The sequence below is a fragment of the Fringilla coelebs genome (assembly GCF_963513975.1).
Source record: "Fringilla coelebs genome assembly, chromosome: 10".
Classification (NCBI taxonomy): Eukaryota; Metazoa; Chordata; class Aves; order Passeriformes; family Fringillidae; genus Fringilla; species Fringilla coelebs.
The window spans coordinates 24,491,043-24,514,455 of record NC_140036.1 but is presented as its reverse complement, the minus strand read 5'-3'; the positions used below and the strand labels follow the sequence as shown (position 1 = coordinate 24,514,455).

Genomic DNA, 23,413 nt, shown 5'->3' with positions numbered 1-23,413 from the left:
CACACTCCTGATATTATCCTTGACAGCTCTTCACTGCTGGCACTCAGCTGCTGCTTAATCATATGGTTTCTTTCTCTGAGTCACCTCATGTGCTCTTGCAGCCAAGAGCTTGACTTTGATTTGGCAATGTCACGGCAGGAGCACATCCCTCGGGATCCCAGTGCTGCCCTGCATGTCCCACTGCCACCAGCATGCTCCTCTGTGCTCTGCTCCGGGCCACATCAGTGCCTCTGGAGAGTGGGACCATTCCCTCCCCTCTGCCCTCCCGCACACACCACCAACACCCCACTCCACCCTGCTTTCCCTGATTTTATCATTTCCCTGCTGCTTTGCAGAGTTTCTGTTCTTAGCACAGAGCGACCTGCCTGACCTTGACTCCCAGGTAGCCCTGGTGCTCAGATCCCTTCTCCAAACATCCTCCCACTGAGGCCCCTCTCCCCCCACACTCTCGTCCTCGTGACATTTGCAAAGAGGGGGCAAACGGAGCAAACCAAACAAACCCAGCAAATACCGCTGGAAAAGGGGAACCAACATGATGTGCAGGGAGCGCCGGGAATAACCTCGCTGCCTTCCGAGCCCTGTCCTTCCCCTGACCCCTCCTGCCGCACGTCTGCTCCGTGCTGCGGGCCCGGCACGGGTCCCCCCGCTCCTCCCCATATCCCCTGTGTACCTACGGCGCGGTAACCGAGCTCTGCTCCTCCCTAGGAAAACAACCGGAGCTTCCCAGAGGAGCACTTTGCAGACAACGCTGCAAAGCCGCTTCCCCGCGCCGCTCCTTGTACCGAGCAAACGTAAGGGCAGCCTAAAGCCAGAGGGCTGAGATAAAAGGTGGATTTCTCACTGTCCAGGGAATGATGCAGGTATGGACGCACCTATTCACCCTCCCAGCCCCTCGGCCGGTCCCGCTTTGTGCGAAGAGGGTGTTGGTGTTTATTGCCTTTTTCCCCAGCTGCACACTGGCACGGACTTTGCTCCTCTGGGCTGGGATTTCTAAGCAGCGGGAGGCTTTCCACGTGTGTTTGAGAAGGTACAAAGCCTGCCGGAAAACAATGGAAATAGCTGCCTTATGACTGCTGCGTGTCACGCACTCGGTTCTTGCCCGCTCGTTTGTCCTTGGAGCTGCTCGCGCCGCCTGGAACCTGATCCCGAGCGGTGCCGGGCGCCGGGGCTGGCACGAACCCCGGCACCGTGCCACGGGCACAGACACGGCCGTGCTCCGGCCTGGCCGCAGCTCGAGGCCTCGGGCAGGGCTGACCGACCCCCTCAGCTCCCCAGAGCCACCGTGGATGTGTGGAGCGGGCGGTGGGCTCCGTGAGGAGTGGGGGGTTTGTGGGGGCTTCCTGCTGGGAGGAAACAGCTGCTTCAGAGCTGAGTGCTTCTCCCGTGCTCTGCTTCACACGGGGCCCCTGGCCTGGGAGCATCCCTGCTGGCTCAGCATGGCTCTGCCAGGTTCTTCCCACCTGCTGGACAGGATCTCCCCTGATCCCCTCGGACAGGCTCCCCTCAACCTTCCCAAAGGACAGGCTTCCTCTGTGGAAACTTCCCACAAACCCCAAGGATAGGATCTCCTTTATTTCCCCTACGATAGCCTCCCCTCAGCCCTCCAGGCTGGATCTTCTCATCCACAGGCTCCCCTTTGTCCAGTCTCTTTCACGTCCCCAAGCACAGGATCGCCTTCATTTCCCCCAGGACTGGATCCCCTCACCTGTTCCTCCTGCCCCGCCAGTAACTGGTTCCCCTCAAAACCCTCTGAGACAAGTTCCCCTCAGCTGCTCCCCTCAGCCCCCCCAAACACTGGATGCTCCAGACCGGATCCCTTCAGCTCCCTCTGGCCAAGCCCCTTCCAGCCCCTCCTCGGCGGGCACAGCCGGGGTGGGGGCCGGGATGCAGCAGCCTCCGTTCCCCCGTCCCTCCCTCCCTCCCTCCCTCCCTGCCTGCTGCGTGCTGCAGCCCGCCTTCCCCCCGCCCTGCCGCGCTCCCCCCGCTCGCCGCCCGCGGTGATCCGCGCTGAGCTCACGGCCGCGCCTCACGACACCCCGGCTCGGCACGTCAGCCCCGCCATCGCGTGAGAGCCGCCGCCCGCCGCCGCCCCCCCGCCCGCCGCCATCACGCACGGCGGGAACAGCTGCCGGCACGGCGCGGCCAGACCCCGCTCCCAGACCCCGCTCCCAGCCAAGGCGGGCTCTCGCCAGCTCCTATTAATGCAGATCTTAATTAATGACCCCCGCGGGGGGCGAGCCGCCCTTCACACGCAACACGCAACTCCCCCCGTTCGCCCGCGCCTGGCGTGGAAGCACGAAGAGGTTAAAATGGAGGCGGGGGCGTGAGGCGGCTGCCAAGGCGGGATTAGCGCGGCTCGGAGCTCGGCACGCAACGCGGGACGGGGCACGGCGGCCACACGCGAGGGACCCGCGGTGACACGCGTGGCACCGCCGTGCCAAGCCGGCGGGGAGACGGAGGGTGCCGGCCGCCCGAACGGGCGCACGGTGCCCTCCGCCTTTCCCCCGGCTTTGCATCCCTTTTGTTGAGATAGCACTTTCCCATTTTTCCTTTCTCCCCCCACCCCCCGATGCAATTTTCCTTTTTTTCCAATAAAGCTTTTGTTTCTGTCCCCTAAAATTCACTACTTTCTTCACTCCAACCCCTCTTTTCTCCCGTAATCGTCTCCCAACCTTACGAATGCTTCACCTCAGAGATGGGTCGTGAATAAATTAAATTAAGGTCACCTCAGTTGTTTTTTTGGGGTTTTTTTTTTTTGCCATGGCCTGTCCCCAGTTTTGTGTGTGTGTCCCCAAATTACGGTTTTGGGGGTGTATTGTTTTATATAAGGCGGCAGGGAATGTTTTGGGGATGTAGGAATTCCTTTGGGCAGATGGTCCCTGCTGTGTGATAAAGCCAAGTCCCAACGGGGACTGGGTTTTGGAGGAAACAGGAACCCATCAGCGCTGGAAAGAAGGGCAGAAAGTGGAATTAATCCCGCTGAAACTGCCGAATCTCGCTGCCAATCCTTCCCTGATTTATTTATTTTCGTGACTGTGTGTTCGCTCCAGTGGGTCTCACCGGGAGCTGGCGGCTCCCGGTTCATCCCGAGGTTGAGCTCGTGCCTCGGGTGTGACACGGAGATGACCCGGCTGGCAGGGCCGGAATTGGGGCGGCAGGGACTAATTGGGGGTGTCAGGGGTGGCTTTGGGGTGTCGGAGCCGAACTGGGGCTGGTGGGACTGAATTAGGGGTGTCAGATACAGGTTTGAGGTGTCAGGAGGGGCTTTGGGGTGTCATGGTTAAATTTGGGCTGTCAGGGCTGGCTTGGGGGGGGCAGAGGTAGTTTTGGGGTGTCAGTATAGAATTTGGGGAGTCAGGGACAGGTTTGGGATGTCAGGGATATTGGGGGTGGCTTTCGAGTGCAGGGACAAATTTGGGGTGGCAGAGCTGAATCTGGGATGTCAGGTTTTGGCTTTGGGGTGTCAGGGTTTGACTTCGGGGTATTGGGGGGCTTCGGAGTGTCAGGGCCGAATTTGGGGTGTCAAGATTTGTCTTTGGTGTGTCAAAGCCTAATTCAGGATTTTGGGGCCGGCTTCGGGGTGTCAGGGCCAAATTTGGGCTGTCAAGGTTTGGCTTTGGGGTGTCAAGGCCCAATTTGGGATGTCGGGGCCAGCTTCGGGGTGTCAGAAGCGGCTCCGGGGAGCTACGTTCGGCATGTCAGGGCTGGCTTTGGGGTGTCAGGGGGGTTTGGGGGCGCATTTAACCCCGACCCTGCGGCGAGCCCGGGCCGCGCTCCCCTCGGCGCCCTCACCTCAGCCCCTCTGACGCGCACGCGCCGTTGCCGCGGTTACGGCGGACGCCGCGGCCACAAAATGGCGGCGGCCGCCGCGCCCCCCCCGCCCCTCGCGGGGCCCCCCTGCCGGGACCCCGGCGGGCCCTGACCCCCGAGCCCCCGCCGCTCCCGGAACCCCGAGCCCCCGCCGCTCCCGGAGCCCGCCGCCCGGCCCGCGGGAGGCCATGGAGCGGCGCGGCCCCGTCCACGCGCTGCCCGAGGAGATCCGCAAGGTACGAGCTGTGGAAATGCCAGACCCCAACGCTCGGAGCTCCCGCAGCAGCTCAGGGATGTTGCACAGGCCTGTGAGCGCCGGTGCATTATCTGTACGCTTTGGTCCTGCGTTAGGCTGGGTTTGGGTTTCTTCACTCTTTGTGCGGTGTAATTACAGTAATTCTATAGGAACCCTGCAGAGGAGCACCTGAGTCTGTGCTGGGCTGTCACTGCAGGTGAGTTTTGGGGAACACCTGAGTCTGTGCCGGGGCTGTCACTGCAGGTGAGTTTTGGGGAACACCTGAGTCTGTGCCGAGCTGTCACTGCAGGTGAGTTTTGGGGAACACCTGAGTCTGTGCTGGGCTGTCACTGCAGGTGAGTTTTGGGGAACACTGCAGGTGAGTTTTGGGGAACACCTCGCCCTATGCTGGGCTGTCACTGCAGGTGAGTTTTGGGGAACACCTCGCTCTGTGCTGGGCTGTCACTGCAGGTGAGTTTTGGGGAACACCTCGCCCTGTGCTGGGCTGTCACTGCAGGTGAGTTTTGGGGAACACCTCGCCCTGTGCTGGGCTGTCATTGCAGGTGAGTTTTGGGGAACACCTCGCCCTGTGCTAGGCTGTCACTGCAGGTGAGTCTCAGATTTCCCCTGTTCTGGCGTGTTTTGCTGCCGGGAGCTCGGAAGGACTGCAGAGCATGGCATGTTCCAGAGGAGTATCAACACACACGGGGACGGAACATTCCCCTTCCTCTCCCCTGTGTCTTTGTGTGTTCTTTTGTTTGCGAGACAGATGATTGCCGGTGTAACAGCGCTGCTGTTTATATGGCTCAGTTTAGGAGGAGGCTGCGCTCAAGTGGAACACGAGTCACTTTTTGTAACACTATCAAGTTTTCACTCTGGCAGTACAACACCCAGCTGTCCTCATTCCTCGGTCTGCAGGTCATAATTGACAAATCATTTGAAAGCTCTGTGTACTCAGCCTGGAGAAATTCTCCCTGGCTTAGTCCAGGAAGCTGTTCAGACAATTTCTGAGATTATTTCTGGGAAATCAAGGATGGGTAAGGTAGGCAAAGAAAGGGAAAAGGAATACTTAGCCTTAAAAAAGAAGGTGGGAAGAAGCTTTCAGACTCATGAGCAGCTGGTTTGGTAGCAGGAAGGATCCCACTAAGTTTGTTTATTTAGCAGTTAGTTTTTTAGCCCCAACGGGGTACAGTGGCGAGCAAAAGTCGGTGTAAGCTTCTCACAGGAACAGTCGTACCAAACTGTTGAACGAGGGAATCCTCCTGGAGCTGGTTACTGCTTAATATTTCCTTTAATGACTTAAAGCTGCAGTTTGGTGGCACTTGAGCCTGTTTTATGTTGGGATCAGTTCCTGAGGCAGTTCCTGCTCCATGTGCTTGGCGTATGCTGGCACAAGGAGGGAGCAGCAGCCAGGGCAGGCACAGAAACACAGTGACATGAATTCTGTCAGCAGCAGTGTCGGTGGCTGCTGCTTACTGTTGAGCCAGGATCTTGGATTACAATAAGGGATTCGCTGGTGCCAGTCGGGAAGGGGTGTGAGCACTCTGGAAACGACATTAAACTCCATATTCTTAGGAAAAATAAGGCTTTTAAAATTAATCCCACGCATCAATACAAAATCCATAATAACCTCCTTGTCAGACCTAACAGTCTGAGGGCTGTAATCAGGTCATAAGCAGAATAATATGAACAAAGGGATGTTACACAGAAAGAATCTGTTAATGTATTGATAGTTTGAATATCTCCATTATTGTAATAGGAATCACATGTGAAGCTTGGGTCTTTGTTGTCCCTCTGTCCAGGGCTGTTGAGGTTTCAGTTCTGAGCTGCAGGCTTTAAAAAAAATGACATGACTAATGGGAATTTAGAAAAGAGCAAAAATAGTAAAGAGATTTAAAATCTTCTAAGAGAGGATAACAGAGCTGGGTTTGCTCATTTTGGAAAATACCTGAGGGCACAGTAACTGCTCACAGGAGGTGGTGGTTCATTTCCAGGTACAAATGAGCCTTTTCCTCACATTTCTGGATGTGCTTTGGCTGACTGTTCTGAAACTCTGGAGCAGCTCTCCCAGTGGGATTATCCCTTCAACTTGTCCCTCGAAGTAGAGGCTGGGACAGGCAATCTCTGGAGATCCCAGCAGTGCTGGGTACCCCTTTAACAAAAATGTCCAGTGCAGAGGACGCAGGATTTGCAGATGGACAGACTTCTGCTCCTGTCCCATCCTGCTCGTGCCACGTGTGACCCCCAAGGCAGCGGCAGCCCGCGGTTTGGGATGAGAAAGTGTCGGGGTTTGACACATCCTGTGCTGTTGCTCATCTCCTCCTCAGCTGGCTCGTGTTGTAGCTGCAGCATCCTTACAAGGCACTACAAGTCATTCTCACCATTTCCTGTCCTTGTATCTCCCATCCTTTCTGCACACACGTCCTCATTCCCCTCCCGTTCTCTGCTGCCCAGATTTTATAGCCTCTCCTTTGGAATCTCCCAGCTCCCCGGACGTGTGCCAGCCGTGGTGTGCTGTGCCAGATGGAGCACGAGCTCCCGGGGTGGGTGTGCAGGCCCAGGGAGCACATGGGGCTGGCTGCAGGGAGCCTGGCAGGCACCCAGTGCTGCCCAGAGGGACGGGTGTGCCCTGGCCAGGGCTGGGATGGGATGGATGGATGGATGCATGGATGGATGCATGGATGCTGGAGGTTGGATTGTGGCACTCACAAGGCACCCAGGAGCTGCCTCACAGGGCAGGCTGCAGAGCTCTCCTTTTCCTCTCCTTGGAGCTGCACAAGCTGCTTATCAAGGTTTTATTTTAAAGGAAGTTTTAGTCTAGAGGGAAGATTTCTCAGCATTTTGTTAAAGGAATGATGTGAAGGGACCTGGGTTCTTCATGTTCGGATCTATTTTGCCTCAGAGAACTGTGTAAAAACTTTTATGCATCCCTGCTTTCTTCTTTCTCTCATTCCTTCTGCTCTCACACCCTTTTCACAACATTACATGGAAGGAGATTTCTCAGCATTTTGTTAAGGGAATGATAGATGTGAAGGGACCTTGGTTCTTCATGTTCTGATCTATTTTGCCTCAGAGAACTGTGTAAAAAGTTTTACATGTCCCTGCTTTCTTCTCTCTCTCATTTCTTCTTCTGCTCTCACACTCCTTTCGCAACATTGCATTTCACATTCATTGCAAGATGGGTGCTAAATGAAAAAAGCCAAAATCAATAGGTGAATAAAACATCTACATGTCCGTTATTAAAGTTTATAGTATTCTTTTGTATTTGTAGTTACATACTTCTTGGCAACTAATTGTTAGTAAAGATGGAAATCAGCAGCTTTTAATGCCTACTTTTAATGTATTTACATAGAGTTTCTGCAAGCAAACTCAGCCTGAGAGGTGTCACAGAGCCCAGCAGGGTAAAGAAGGGAGTTAGTGTTTCCTCGACTCCAGTGTCATGGATGTGCATTTTTGGGGACTGCTATTGTTGCTTGGTTAATGTTTTATTTTGGTTTAATTTTTCCTCAAGGCTTTTATATTTCACCTTGGTAGTTGTTTGTTGCCAGTGGTAGATGAATAATTTTTTGTGCCTTTGGACTTTAATTAAAGTTCTTTGAGAGTGAACTAGAAGGGAAGATGCAGCTTTGCACTGAGGATCTCCCTGAAACAGGAAACAGAACAGCAACAGAATGACCCAAGTCCTCAAAGCAGCAAACACAGTTATATTTAATTTCATATTTTATTTGAAAAAAAAAAGAAAAAAGCTTTGTTACCATAAATCATAAAGTTAATAGGGCCAAGATACCCTGAGAGATTGAGAGTTGTCTCAGGCCAGGAGCTGAGGAAGTCCGAGGCTGCTCCCCATGAGGACAGAACGTCCTGTGGTGTCCCCAGAGTGTCGGGTACACCACAAGCAGCAAGGGTGCCCAGAGCCTCTCCACGTGTGCTATAGATTGGGCACAGTATGGGCTCTGTATCAGCACATCCCAGCAGCTTTCCCTTCCCCCTGCCGTCTGTGAACCCCCTGTTGGGGTTTTCCTGTGGAAGGTTCTGGAACACAGAGTTCCAGCTGTGGCTGGGAGCCCACGGGCATGTCCTGTCCTGTCCTGTCCACCAGGACAGCACAGCTCTGTGGTTGGGACATGCTGCATTGGCACCAGCAGGCATTGAAAAGCAGATCAAATTCCAATTTGTGCCCTCCAGATAAGCGTGGTAGAATGGCAGAGCCCTTTTCAGCATCCTGCTGGCTCCCACCTTCTGGAGGTGACGTCCCCAGGCTGCTCCAGTGCCCACTGAGGTTTTCAGCACTCAGCTGTGGAATTTGTAATGCTTTGTGATGTTGGGCTGTCAGGCTCCTGCTATGGGAGTGTTCTGAGTGCTGGGGAGTGCTCTGGAAATGGGAGAAAACCCTGGCATGCTTTGGGTTGGAAGGGACCTTCAGGTGCCGTGGCAGGGACACCTTCCACCATTCCAAGCCCCAGTGTCCAGCCTGGCCTGGGCACTGCCAGGGGTTGTACCCAGATGGTTCAGTCTCTCCACTAAGGGACATTCCCCACCCTCTCTAGACAGTATAGCCAAGCTTTTCTCATCACACCAGGGCTGTATTCTCTATATCCAAGGTTTTCTCACAAAACCAGGGCTGTATTCACTACAGCCAAGTTCTTCCACCCTTTCTGCAACCAGTGTCGGAGCGTGCTGCTGGAACTGGAGGGACTGGAATCTGCTCAGCTCCTACGCTGTGGGGTTACAGCCAGGAGGGGCTTCCTGACAATCACACCTACAGATGCAGAGTTACTCAGGCAAAGCTCTGGTTAACAGTGGGCTAAATCACCCTTTGTCTGCTGTGTTTTGTCATCAGATGCTTGGTGGCAGCCCTGGGGTTGGGTTCTCAGCTGGAACGTGCCCTGACACATCCCAAGGAAGGTGGGGAGCTCAGAAGGGGGGCTGGCCCTGTGCTGGTGTTTGCAGGCTCTGTCAGTGTGGCAATGTTAGGGTTCATTATTCTGCTTTCCTCCAGGCTGCAGTGGGTTCAGCCACCCGTGCTCCCTGGGTTATTTCCTGTCGTGACACAGGGATTTTCCAAGGGCATGTTTTGGATGAAGCAACCTTCTGGTTTTACTCCCAGCCTGTTTCTCCACTGTTCATGTGTTCAAAGCAAGCACAGGGATTTTTATTTTGCAACTGTGATTTTATGAGCAGGGAGCAAATAATAATGTGAGCAGTGTGGCTCAGCAGTACCATCTGTAGTGCTTTGGGGTAGATGCTGATTGAAAACTTGGCTTATAATACACTTTGTTTCTTTTAAAAGAAGTGAAGTTTCTACTGAGACCTTTTAAAAATCTTTCTTTGACTAAGGCAAATATAAATTTCAGTCTGGTACCTCCTCCTTTTGTATATACATCAAAAAGACTCCCCTTTCTTCCTCAAAAATCAATGGTGTGGTTTGAGTCATCATTTCTTTTTGTACAATAGGGATTGACTGGTGTGTCAGAAGAGGGACAGGCAGCATGAGAAACATGAAAATAATGTGGGAGAGGAGTGAAACAAAAAAGAAAGTAAAATTGGGTAATAAGGTAGGATAAATCAGCATAAAGAAATAATATAAGACCACCCAGCTGCAGCATAAGGAGTCTTTCTTTTTTCTTGACTTTTATGTTTTCAGCTACAAGTTTAATTTGGACAAATACAGAGTTTTTTGGTTTGGACCAGTCCTTGCTGAAGCAATCTCAGTCCTGACAGATCCACTAAGGGAGCAAGAGCTTGTGGACCAAGGAGCACAGAGTGTTGTGAGGAATTTCTCCATGGAAAGGGCTGTCCAGCCTGGCCCAGCTGCTCAGGGCAGTGGTGGGGTCCCCATCCCTGCAGGGCTTTATCAGCCCTGTGGATGTGGCACCTGGGGCTGGGGGTGCTGTGGGATGGTGGCACTCCATGGTCTTGGAGAGCTTTTCCAAGCTGAGCAGTTTTAGGGTTCTGTGATGAGTGATCCCTGTGCTGGGTGCTGTTACATCAAAGCCCTGCCAAATGAGAGAGGAGCTCCCTCTTCTAAACAGGAATCCAGCTCTCCATCCTGGGATGTTTGTGGGTGGAATGTGAAATTCCAGAGGAGAGGGGTGGTGGTGCATGAGCTGACACACCCTGGAGTTATTGGTCAAGTTCAAGTGGTACAAATTCCTGTCTCATCGTTCAAAAGGCTAAAAATGGTCCAGACCACCAATTTCTTTTCTTTTTTTCCTTACAGCTTATGCTCTACAGATGAATCTGAGTCAGACAGATGTAATTTGAGTGATTATCCCTCTTGGCTCAGTCCTTCCCTTGCCTTAGTAGCTAAAGAAATCTTTGTAACCAGGGGATAATATTTCCTTCCAAAACCAACTGCAGAGTGGAAACTGTTCCCCCAGATGCTTTACAGCATCTGTGCATCACTCACAACTGTAGCTCAAAGTCTTATGGATAAATATCTTCCCAGATCAAGCACTTTGTCCTCAGCAAAAGGTTTTTTTTAATTCCTAATTGATATTTTCTGTTCACTGCTTGTCCTCAGTGCTCACTCAGGACACATAAGTCCCCTTTCTACTCAGAGCTCTGATAGTTTCCTTTTCTATTCCTTCCAAACTAATTTTCCCTGATTTTTTTTTCCTGCTTTGAAGTTAAGATGACAACAGCGTTTTTATCAAATGGAAACAGTGAAATATGGAATCTGAAACCATGAATGTGTGTTTAGTACACATCCTTTGTGGTTACTCAGCAATCTCACTGTTCCAGGAAAGGTAATTTGTAAGCACAAGAACTGATGATTTTCTTTCCTACAGATTTTGTGTGATGGTTGGTCAACTTTGGTGTCTAAGAGACAAGGTCTAGTGGAGCTTTTCTCCTGGAAAGACCATTTATTTATAAGGCTGCCAGGGGGCAGGAATAGATGGGATATTGGAATTCCTGGGTCAGATGGGATATTGGGAATTAGGAATTGTTCCCTGTGAAGGTGGGCAGGCCCTGGCACAGGGTGCCCAGAGCAGCTGGGGCTGCCCCTGGATCCCTGGCAGTGCCCAAGGCCAGGTTGGACCCTGGGACTGGGAGCAACTGGGACAGTGGGAGGTGTCCCTGCCATGGCAGGGGTGACACTGGGTGGGCTCTGAGGTCCTTCCAACCCAAACCCTGCTGTGATTCCATGAGAGAGGAACCTTGGATTTAGGATGGGAAATCTGGTCAGTGCCTTCCTTGCTCTATTCACTTTTATCTGGGTCCTGGTAACATTCCAGGTAGCCTGGACAGCTGTGCTGGGTTTAAATTAACTGTGGCTGGCATCACTCAACGTGTGCCAAATCCATTCCTGGTGCCAGGGAACTGTTCCATGTATTAAGGTGGATGTTTGGAAGCTGTTCAAACTGTACACTTATTGCAGTGCTTGCAGGGTAATTATTAATGTGCAGAGCAAGGTCCTGATTTACACAACCTTTCCTATTCTGTGATTTGGTGACTCTGTAGTAAATGCTGTAAAAATCCAACCTGATCAGGAATCTTCCCAGATTTTCATTTCACCTGAGGAATGGATGGGAAGGAGAGCACTTCCAGCTGAGCCCAGACAGGGAGTATTTGTTGTTCTATGACTTCATTTATTTTGACATTCAGTAACAAAACTGACTTTGAAAACTAAGAAGTTTTGGTACTTGCACAAGCCCTTTTCGGTTCAGACCCCTGGTGATTCTATCTTGTTTTTGATGGGAGAAGCAGTGAAAGTTCTCAGCTGTTTGTGTGAGCAGCAGCAGTGGCTGTGCTGCTCAGAGCACTGTGTCCTCTCTGTGATAAACCCCCTCCTGTGCTCCCTGCACAGCTCGTTTTGTCCTTTTCCAGTGCACTCATTCCAGGGCTTTGGAACTTCGGGGTGCTTATCCTGAAGAACAGTTTCAGGTTTCCAAGCACAGACTGCAGCTGCCAGGAAAAATAAACTTGCATTTTCGGCTCCTCCAGAGCAGCTGTAACCAGGGGGGTTTAAACTGGAGCAACATTAAGAAATGGGGAAATAACGCTTGTTTATGGCACCCTGAAACTTTGTTTATATCAGGCTACATTTAAACTCCTAAAGGTTGTTGTATGAGTCTTTAATTTATAATTGTTGAAAGCTCTTTTCTTTCCTCTCGGTAGGGTTTCTTTCTGTTTATCCCAATGTCTCAAAACATTTTTTTTCTTCATCTGTAAAACAATGTTTCTTAATTGGACTTAAACTGTTTGAACAGGTGCTTGCATGTTCCCTGCTTCAAGGTTAATAACCAGCTCGGTTGGAAAAGTCTGTTTCCCAGTTTAATACATGGCCTTTCCTTTGGAGGGGTGTTACATGCTCTGTGTTTTGTAACCAGTCCCGAGTCCTTCATTCCTGGCAGAGGGGTTACAGATTCCACAGCACCCCAGTGCCATGGACACCTCAGCATCACTCATGAATTATTTTTGTGAAGATTGTGGATTACCTCACTTTATTCACTCTCCCTCATCTTGCCTCCTTCACTTGGATATGAATTGTCGGAAACCCAGAGAAATTACATTGATCTGGTAATCCCAGATTCATTAATGAAATCGCTTTATAAAACACAGCATTTCATTTTCCATTAATACCTCCAACCTAACTCAGAAGTACTTTAGCATTTCAGTGGGAGCTCCCACATGTCAAATTGATGTATCTTGGGAAGTTGCCAGGAAGGAAAAGTGCTGCTCTAGCTGGGGTTCATTTTGCTAATGAAGATTTTTGTCTCTATTTGCTAAAGCAATAACATCATCTGATCTTAAATGTTCCAGAGCAGCAAATGGTTTAAATTGTTTGGCTTTGTTATTATTTCTTAGCGTGACTGAGGGTTTTTAGCTGAACCTGTTTCTCTGAGACAATCTGAAACATTTTCTCTCTTTGCAGATGTCCCGGGATCAGACGGCGTGCAAGTACTGCGGAGTCAGCTACCTGACCCTCCACGAGTTCAAGGTGATGGAAGACAAAGTGAAAGCAATGGAGAAGGAGATTAAAGTTTATAAGGGAAGCCTAGAACGGGAGCAGAGGCTTCAGGCAGAATTGCAGGCTCTTCACCACGACCTCGAGCGCTGCCGGGCCGAGAGCGAATCCAAAACGGAAAGGTCAGAGCACACCATCTCCTCTGGAGATCCTCTCCTGTGTGGGGCAGGGAATTTCAGCCCAAACCAGCTTCAAATACAAATAACATTTGTCTTTCTGTTCTCACATGGCACATATGCTCTGCAATACTTGATTTCAATCGTCTTTCAGAGCGACCTGTGGAAGCAGGTTCAGAATTCCTGAGTTTAGGAGCAGTCAGTGTGTGGCAGGTGAAGGGAAGGCCACAAGGCACTCAGAGGGATTTCCCCTGCACACACTCCCAAAGGGAAATGATGAATATCTCATCATCTTGTAATAAATCTCTAACATTCCAAATGCAATTCCACAGGACTGGGAGTGCCACAGGTCTGAAATCTGGATTCCCAGTGTTCTTCCCTGGCAATCTCAGGATTCCCTCTCTGCAGGGCTGGTACAGAATCCTACAGCAGTGAGGAACAGTTTGGGAACTGCCAGGGGCATTTTGCTTCACAAACAGGAGGTTTCAAATCCTTTCAGATATGGGAAAGTCCCATTTAAAGGGGGAGTTTTGTGCCATAAAACTCCAGTAATTAAAGATGGATCTCAGAGCCACATTTGGATTTTCAGGGCACTCTTGGGACCTTCAGGTGTGTTCTTTCAGCTCATACTTGCAGGGTCTATATCCTTTTCTGTGCACATATTTTGGAATCTATTGTTATCTTCCATTAATTGATTACAGTAGGACTATAAAGAATTGATGTTTTTAGTCAATTAATAAAAGATACTTTGTAAAAATGCAGTTTGCTCGAGTTTGCTACTGATGGATTGAAGCTACCAGAAACTCCTGGGTGATTTTTGGCTCATCTGACTCAAACTGACAGAAGTTTTTTTGTAAGGATGATGAGGTTTTAATTTTAATTATCAGCTCAGTTTGATTTTTGGGATCCCCAGCTGGGATTCCTTGTGTGACTGCCTCACACCAAGGGATGTAGAGCTGAAGGTGCTCTTGAGATTGGACTGAAATGCTTTGGAAACCTGCTTTTTTGGGGAGAGTCACTCAAATACTGATAAAAAATTAACTTAATGGATTTAGTTAGGCTTTTGCTTGCTAATATTACTAATAAAAGATTCATTTTAGAGCACAAGTTCCCACAAAAGTGAACAAAATGCATTTATCTTGTAAGTTACTCGTAATGTTTCTTGCAATATCTTTTTAATTTAAATTTAACCCCTCCTTCCTGATATTTAATATTTTCTGTGGTTTAATATCTATTTTTAAAGCTTGTTTGCTCCTTGTCCCTTTAACGACCCTGGGTGGCAGCTCTGGTGGCAGTGTGTGAGCAAATGCACTGGCAGCACATTCTTCTTGTTGAGGCTCATTTGCCAGAGCTAAACTTTAAATTTTCATCGAGCTGACTTTTTGTAGTAAAGCTGGAGCAGTTAATAAAATTTTTATCTCTGCACTTTTCTCCCCTAAGGCTCCACTTGATTTAAAAGCTGCTGAAATCAAGTGGGATACTTGCAGTAGGTTTCCATTCCAGCCATAAATCAACCATTGTGCCTTGTTAAGAAACTTGGCTGAATATTCCTTATCTTCCCCTTGCTGTCCTGGGCCTCTCTGACTACCTTGTGCTGTGGTATAAACTATTCAACATCCTGGGTCTGGCCAGGCTGACAAATCACTGCTCCCAGAAGCCAAACATGCCTTTTTCTTACTTTTATCTCTGCTAGACCAAGGGATTGAATTTCTTATCAGTTGCAGACTGTTTCAGGTTTCTGTTCCCTCTAGGTTCAGCTATCCCTGTCGGTACCTGTGGTTAACCTTGAAAGCCACCTGGGAGTTTGCTGTCCTTAGTTACCTTTCCTTTGGGATCCTGGCAGGAGAAGGGGAACAAACTGCACTAATCCTACTGTTCAGCCTTATTCTGTGTTAAAATCACTTCGGGCTTGATCATTAATTGAATTATTATTAATTTAATTAGCAAAATTCAGCCTCATCCAGTGCAGGAAATGTAAAATAGATGTAAATGCTGAAGATATCCTCGAGTGCCGCATCCACGCATATCTCGAACCCTTCCAGGGGTGGTGACTTCCCCACTTTCTGAACTGAAAACGAGCAGCTCCCGGCTGTGAAATGAAAGTGAGCAGCTCCCGGCGCTGGGCAGCTCCCAGACTTCATGGCAGTGAAAAGGCTGGGTTTTTTTTTTTGGCCAGGCTGTTCCAGGCTGCCGTGTGCCTCTGTGCTGGCGGCAGTGCCGGCGCTGCTGCATCCCCGGAGCCCGAGCCGTGCCGTGCCGTGCCGTGCGGGGATGATTGCTGCCAACCCCCCGAGCAGGGGAGCTGCTCCATCCCCGGAGCCCGAGCCGTGCCGTGCCGGGATGATTGCTGCCAACCCCCGGAGCAGGGGAGCTGCTCCATCCCCGGAGCCCGAGCCGTGCCGTGCCGTGCCGTGCGGGGATGATTGCTGCCAACCCCCGGAGCAGGGGAGCTGCTCCATCCCCGGAGCCCGAGCCGTGCCGTGCCGTGCCGTGCCGTGCCGTGCCGTGCCGTGCCGTGCCGTGCGGGGATGATTGCTGCCAACCCCCGGAGCAGGGGAGCTGCCCCATCCCCGGAGCCCGAGCCGTGCCGTGCCGTGCCGTGCGGGGATGATTGCTGCGAGCCCCCCGAACAGGGGAGCTGCTCCTCCTGCCGGGGCACCCCGGGGCCGCCTGCAGCCCCCGCCGGGCTCTCGGGGCCGTTCTGCCCCTGCCAGCGCCGGGGCAGCGTGTCCCGGCTCCCCTCCCGCTGCCGCAGCAGCAGCGCAGGAATGCCCCAGGGGCTGGGAATGATCAGCCTCTTCCCTCCATCCTCGAAGTGCCAGCTTCTAACCACCCACTGGAGTCTCCCTTTGTGCTAAAAACCCCCAAATAACGGGTTTATAACTGTTCGGCCTTTGCCACGGGTTCTTCAGTGTGTGACTGAGCAGGAAACATCCCTTTAAGGTCAGCTCTGGAATGGAAAGAGGAAGAAAACGTGTCTCTCCTTATTTACCGGTTTCTTTTTAATCCAAAAGATCTTCAAATACTGCCCGTTCCAGAACAGGAATGGAGAATGGCTCTCCCTGGCTCCCAGAGTTTGGATTTGTTATTGGTCAGGGATAAATCACTGATTTTTTCCTCAGCTGTGAATGTAGATTTGAATTCCTGTAGCTGTTTAGGGGATGGACTTTTTTATTTTTTCTTGTGAGTGACAACAGTTCTGCTCCTATTCACAATCCAACAGATTTTATCTCTCCCCTTCTGCTCTCCAGCTCCTGGAAATTTGCAGGTAGCAATGGGTAAAATTTCCTAAAAAGGTAATGCCAGGAATGTCTTCAATTTTATTTTTTTTCCCCTCAGGGTTCACAATTGAGCCCCTAAAACTTGCTTCTGGGCCTTTTTAACCCCCAGATGTTCAGTTCAGATTTTGTCAGAGCTCTGCAGATCCAGGTTTCTTAACCAGAACTAATATTGTTTTAAATGTGCATTTTGGTGCTGATCGGTGTGATAACAGCAACTAATGCACTGTCATAGTTTGGTTTAATTTTTATATATTTTCAGCATAAATCATCCTCATTCTCTTCTGCTGTTTCAAATTGAAGCCAAGGCTGATGTAGGGCTTCTGCCAGCCTTTGGTTTTGTAAAATTCTTGTCTATTCAAACATTACTTATTTACTTGTGGCAATGAGTCACCAGGAGACAAATGGATCATTTTCTCTGTGTGAGCAGTAGGTGTTGAAAGCTTAAACAGGGGCTGGTTTTTAACAGTTGCTTGTCACTGGAGTGGTATTTTTGGGGCTGGAAGGCTGCTTTGGGATGGTTATCTCCAGAAAACAGCTGGGGCTGATGTGCTGTGTGGGATTGTTCCTCACATGTGCCACAGGAAGGGAACTGGGTTCAGCTCTTTTATTCCTGTGCAGTTCCATTCATTTCCTGACAGTTATGGGAGCAAGTGCTGAATTGTTGAAAGAGCAGTGTTTAAACTGTGTTTATTTACACTGGGGTAGCTGTGCCTGAAAAACAAACTGGTGCTGCAAAGAAAAGTTCCCAAGGTAAATGTTAGAGGTGAAGAACACCTTGATGAGGGGGATGGTTCTGGAGGTGTTTGCTGTGCCTGAGGCCAGCACAGAGCTGCCTCCTGCCCTGAGAAAGCTGAAACCAGAGTTGGAGGTTGATTATTGCTGCAAACAATTCTGATTGTTTTATTTATGTCTCTAGGATTAAAACCCTGACAGTGGAACTGAAAACCAAGCAGGAGGAGATGAAAACCCTGAAAGCTGATTTGCAGTATTTCCAGGAGGAGAAGGAAGCTGCCTACAAGCAGTCACAGGTGCTCAGGTGAGAACCCAAAAAGAAATGCTGATGTTGGAAATGCTCTACTTCTTCTATAAATATTCACCATAAACCTGGGCATAGAGTCATTTAAACACGATGGGTTTAAATGTATTTTCTGATTTCTCAATTAAAAATGATTGTACAACTTCCTGTACCGGATTGTGAAATGATGAAACCAACCCAGTTTTCTTCATTTTTGTAGAAAAGCTCTAAACATATAGATGGGGAAATTTATAATACATATATTCAACACACAGCACATTTCATACACTGAATTAGTGTGACCCAGTGCAGTATAAATTACCAGATAATGGGAACGTAGTTGTCAAGCTTAGTCTCATTCCCAAGTTTTATTTATAGAATATTTTATAAATACACATCTGGTATATTTTCTTTCTTGCAGAACTACCTTGGAACACCACTGCTCCACCCTGAGCAAGGCTGTCTCACTGTTGCCTTTAATTAGAAGTGAGTTAGACAGTATTAAAGAGGTCATCTCCACCAACATGGAGAACTTTGCTGCCATGAAGGAGGAAATTTTCCGGCAAATAAAAGCCATGAGCAAAGAAGCTCTGACAGGTAAAGCATCCTGCAACCATTTTGGGCAAGAGGAAAAATGATCCTCCAGGGTGCTGGTCCAGCATCCTTGTGGAGCTGCTGGAGTGTCCTGCAGTGTTGCTCCCCAAACTGGACAGGCTGCCCCCCTTCCCTTCCAGCTGGCTGGGAGGGCAAGTGAAGAAAAAGAGGAAAATCATGAAGGTGGTGGAATACAATCCTGCTGTAAATTGTACATCTTAAGTAGAACATCAGGCTCTGAGGGTAAAATTCAAAGAATTGGTCTCATTTTGAGTGCAGGACCAGCAAGGAGCAAACCCCCACCCAAGAGCAGCAGCTCTCCCTGCTGCCATTCCTGGTGAGAACAAGCTCTGCCAAGCACAGCCTCCTCATCTGAGGGGTCCTGGGGCCTGCAAGGGGCACTGAGCAGCCCCTGGGCTGGCCAGAATTCCCTTGGCCCCTTCCTGCTCCCACGAGGGCCAGGGGACATCTGAGGGCTTGTTCAGGAGGGGCCGTGCCCAGCCTCAGGCTGAGCCTTGGACCCCCTTTGTGCTGAGACTGGTTTCACTGAGAACAGAGGGCAGGGTGCAATTACAGACTGCCACAGCCTCCCAGCTGGCCCTGTGCCCCTTTTACAGCTTTAAAAGCCTTCAGGAATAATAATCAGACATATTCCTTTCCTAGCAGGTTTTCAGCGTGGATGAGTGGATCAGCTGCTGTTTGGTTGAATCACAAGATCACAGAATACTCTGAGTTGGGGAGGATCCACGAGGATCCAGTCCAGCTCCTGACCATGCACAGCACAGCCCAAAGATCCCACTGCTGCCCAGATTAACCTCTGGGCTCAGTTTGGTCAGGGCTTTGAGGGCAGGCTGGGGATGTGCATGTCCCACCTCCCCTGTCCCTGTGAGCTCCAGAGCAGATCCACAGCTCCAGGGAAGCCCTGCGTGCCTGGGGCAGCTCGGGAGCCCTGGAGCTGTTTGGCCCAGCAGCTGCCCAGCGAGCTGAGGCCTGGGCCATGAGCAGTGAATTCCTCAATGGTTGCTTTGTTTCACTGGGAAGGGCTCTGGGGCAGCTGTGCCTGGAGAGGATGAACCCACTGAGCCACTGAGCCAGCACCAGCAGGAGCTGGGGCCCTGGGCCACCAGGGGCTCCTGCCTGCTGCAGCTGTGAGCCCAGAGCATCCCCCCATTCTGCCCTCCTGCAGGAACCTTCCTCCCTGGTCTGCCCTCCTGCAGGAACATCCCTCCCTGGTCTGCCCTCCTGCAGGAACCTTCCTCCCTGGTCTGCCCTCCTGCAGGAACCTTCCTCCCTGGTCTGCCCTCCTGCAGGAACCTTCCTCCCTGGTCTGCCCTCCTGCAGGAACCTTCCTCCCTAGTCTGCCCTCCTGCAGGAACATTCCTCCCTGGTCTGCCCTTCTGCAGGAACATCCCTCCCTGGTCTGCCCTCCTGCAGGAACATCCCTCCCTGGTCTGCCCTCCTGCAGGAACCTTCCTCCCTAGTCTGCCCTCCTGCAGGAACATCCCTCCCTGGTCTGCCCTCCTGCAGGAACATCCCTCCCTGGTCTGCCCTTCTGCAGGAACCTTCCTCCCTGGTCTGCCCTCCTGCAGGACCAGTGAGCTGCAGTGTCCCTGTGGCACAGGAAGGGTTCCTGTGTCCTGAGGGTTCCTCTCTCCCTGGGCTCGTTCCCTGCCTGCTGCAGGCTGTGTCCCTGCAGACATCTTCAGCCTCAGAGGGACCCACACATTGCAAGGCTTCTTTTCTGGAGGATTCCTTGTTCTGTTTGCTGTAGTACTCCCAATATACAGAGGATCTGTATGGAAGCAGGAGTGGAGCCTTTCTTACACAGGCTCTATCCCTCATCCAACATTTCCCACTTCAGCCTAGTGCCACACCAGGAATATCACACCCAGCCTCAAATCCAGCTTTCCACATCAAAACTATTTAGCCCCACTTATTTTTGCTGGCCTGTGAATGCCATTTAAAAGCTTTGATCTTCTTGTTCATGGTTAACATAAAGTAGCAACAGCCTGCATGGATTTGTTTTGCCTCCACAGAAATACCCAAATTGAACCAAAAACTGGCGAAATCCCAGCGGGAGAACGAGTGTCTGCAGGAGAAGGTCAAACACCTCACGGAGGTGGCTGACACAGTGGAGCTGAAAACTCAGCAGCTCCAAACTTCCCTTCAGCAGGGCAACGAGCTCCAGAGTCGGTGCCGTGAGCTGCAGAAGGAAACTCTGGGTAAGAGAAGTTTTTATCTTTTCTAGCAAAAATCCCAGGGGGGAAAAAATGTTTTTAAAAGCACCAGAGTTGTGGTTGTTGCTGTGAAAAGACTCAACAGGCCTGAATAAAAGGTGAGTGTCTGCAGTCAGAAGGAGGGAATGTCATCCCAAGGAGTCTGGAGCTGGCTGGGAGGGCAAGTGAAGAAAAAGAGGAAAACCATGGAGGTGGGGGAATACAATCCTACTGTTAATAGTGCATCTTAAGTAGAACATCAGGCTGTGAGGGTGAAATTCAAAGAATTGGTCTCATTTTGAGTGCAGGACCAGCAAGGACTCCTGGGTCTCTCTATTACATTTTTTAAAGGTTGTTCAATGTGTTCCATATTTTTGGGGGGCCTGCATGGTTTCTTGGGTCTTCTGAAATCCTGCATTTGCTTCCCTAAATTGGCTTGTTGCATCAACCCATCACAATTAATTATCACAGAGTCCTGGAATGGTTTGGGTTGGGAGGGACATTAAAGCTCATCTCATTCCACCCCCTGCCAGGGGCAGGGACACCTTCCACTGTCCCAGGTTGAAAATTTGTAGTGAAATCTAAAACAACTGAGACTTTATGGAGAAAGCATAGCTAAAAACACAGCTAATTCCATATATGGAATTCATACAGACTATTAGGACCCTGCAAAATCTTAATGATGAGTAAAAATACCATCTGAGCTGGTGGATGTTTTATGTGAGACATTTTAAGATCGATTAATAAAATGTAGCAGTCACTTGCTAATAAATGAGTTATTAAGAAGCAGTAAAACGTTTGATGTGGGTATCCAGGAGGAGGTTTCAAGGCAGGAAAGCTGCTGGCTCAGGCATTTGGATTCCACCCTTCCTGAATGGATCAGTAAAACACAAATCCAGCAGGATTTCAAGGGGTCTGGCTCTAGGGAACACGTTGCTGGGTCGGGGTAATAAACCCAGTTAATGCACTGCTGATAAAAATGCTTCTCTTTGAAATACCAAACAGGGATTTTTCATGAAACAATCATTAAATATGAAATGAGTTTGCCATTGTATTAAAATAAATGAGTGGGAACAAACAACATCTTACTGGAAATCAGTTCCAGGGAGTGGATTTGTCCTGTCCAGAGTGGGGTGTGGAAATCAGCCACGTCCTGAGTGTCCATGCTTTGGGGGGAGCTTGGGGTTTTGCCTTATTTTGCCTTTTTTCCTCCCACAAACTACTCCAAAGTCCCTCTTTGAAATAATTTGACACTCCAGAAATAATAAAAACTGCCAGGATTTGTGATTTATGTGTTTTTAAAGGATTTTCCTTTCTGCAACCAATATTTTGAGGATTCTTCTGTTGCACATTTCTCACAGAATTATAAAGTCATGACTATTTCACACCACAGCAGGCATTTGCAAGAGCAGGGAGCAGGCAGTTGTTTCTGCTGTTGTTTTTTGCTCTCATGCTTGTGAGGCTTTCTGGAGATTCCCTTTGCAGGGGATTTGTGGGATCAGTTGGATTGCTGGCTTCAAGGCACTTTTCAGCCTCACAGAGCATCCCCCAGATGAGGAGGTGACAGGTCTTGACAAATGCTCAGCACAGGGTAAGGTCTGCTGGGTAATTGTTTAATCAATCAGATTCCCCAAATCAAAAATCAATAATGGTGATAATGTCTCTGTGTTCTTAGTGCTGGCTGCAGTAGCATGGGCTCTGAAAAGATTCCTGCTTTCATTTTATTACCAGCTAGATCCTCTACTTAATCACAAATAAAAAAATCATTTTTCTTCCCCAAAGTCCTTGTGGCTTTTCTTTAGCTCATGGCAGCTCTGGCCTTGCTCTGGATGGGTTGAAATTGCTGGTGATGCTCCCAAAAATCCAAATTTTCAGTCTTTGGCTGCTCCAGCTCCAAATCTAAACCTGGTGGTCTGCTGCCATGATGAGGCTGATGAGAAATGATGGGAAACTGCAGCTGGGGAGGGGAATGCTGGTTCTCCCCATGGGAAGGAGGGGAATGCTGGTTCTCCCCATGGAAAGGAGGGGAATGCTGGTTCTCCCCATGGAAAGGAGGGGAATGCTGGTTCTCCCCATGGAAAGGAGGGGAATGCTAGCACTTCTCATGGAAAGGAGGTGTTTTCATCTCCTGGAGTGTCTTTAATGGCACTTTAAAAACCACTTTGAAAATGCAAAGGGGGAATAGTTTCCTGAGTTGTAGGTAGGCTGCAGTGCAGACAGCCCCTGTTGATGCTCCAAGTGCTGGTGAAATGTATTTTTTTATGAATTCCAGCTGTGTGGGAAGGCTGGGGAGGGTGAGAGCTGGGGAGTGCAGGGCTGCTGTTGGAGCAGAGAGTGAGAGGCAAAGGCTCATTAGAACTTTCCAGCAGCCTGAGTGCCAGAGGAGGCACAGGAACCCAACAATCCCAGCTCCCTGCTGGGGCCAGAGAGTGGCTGAGAGAAGGGGCACGCTTTGCTTCCAGAGGAAAAGCAGGAATCCAGGTTCTCCAGTGGAGCCAGGAGAGGAGAAGGATCCAGGGAGAGCTCAGAGCCCTGCCAGGGGCTCCTGGAGAGCTGGGGAGGGACTGGGGACAAGGATGGAGGGACAGGACACAGGGAATGGCTCCCACTGCTGAGGGCAGGGATGGATGGGAGATTGGGAATGAGGAATTCCTGGCTGGAATGGGATTGCCAGAGCAGCTGTGGCTGCCCCTGGATCCCTGGCAGTGCCCAAGGCCAGGCTGGACACTGGGGCTGGAGCAGCTGGGGCAGTGGGAGGTGTCCCTGCCATGGATGGGATGGGATGGATGGGACTTAATGTCCTTTCCAACCCAAACCATAATTCTGTGTTAAAGGATGTGTCTTTAGTGTATTTTGTTTTGTCTGCTTGGCCTAAACACTGAGGGTAAAAAATTATCCCCAAGGAAAATTAAGGTCAGAATCTCCATTTTTTTTTTCCTGTTTAGCTTTTCTAGTATTTCAAACCAATTTTAATCTGTAGGAGAAGCAGGTTTGTAGGAATTGTGACACATCCCAGTTAGCTTGGCTTCAAACAGGCAGGAATAGAGGCAGAAAATTCAGGCTTTAGACCCAGGCCTTTGATGCTGGAGTGTGAACTCTAGCCATGGATGAGCAAATCCAATCCTTGTGAGTGCAGGCATGCTTGTGCTGTGTCACTGGGGGCGTGGGAGGGGAG

General features: G+C 50.1%; 1 protein-coding gene across 6 annotated transcripts in view; it reads left to right on the top strand.

Moving 5' to 3' along the window:
* The first annotated feature begins 3,861 nt into the window (after nucleotides 1-3,861).
* The window catches only part of LEKR1 (leucine, glutamate and lysine rich 1), a 35,355-nt gene continuing 15,803 nt past the window's right edge, over nucleotides 3,862-23,413 (top strand). For 5 of the 6 annotated variants that reach the window (XR_014616414.1, XM_084212165.1, XM_084212163.1 and 2 more), the window contains exons 1-5: nucleotides 3,862-4,046; nucleotides 12,924-13,138; nucleotides 17,330-17,449; nucleotides 17,850-18,025; nucleotides 20,059-20,244. Coding sequence is in view for 5 of the 6 variants with exons in the window: in XM_084212165.1 (XP_084068291.1) it covers nucleotides 3,999-4,046; nucleotides 12,924-13,138; nucleotides 17,330-17,449; nucleotides 17,850-18,025; nucleotides 20,059-20,244 (745 nt within the window). In the remaining variant the exon portion in view is untranslated. The other variant, XM_084212162.1, reaches the window with a different exon arrangement.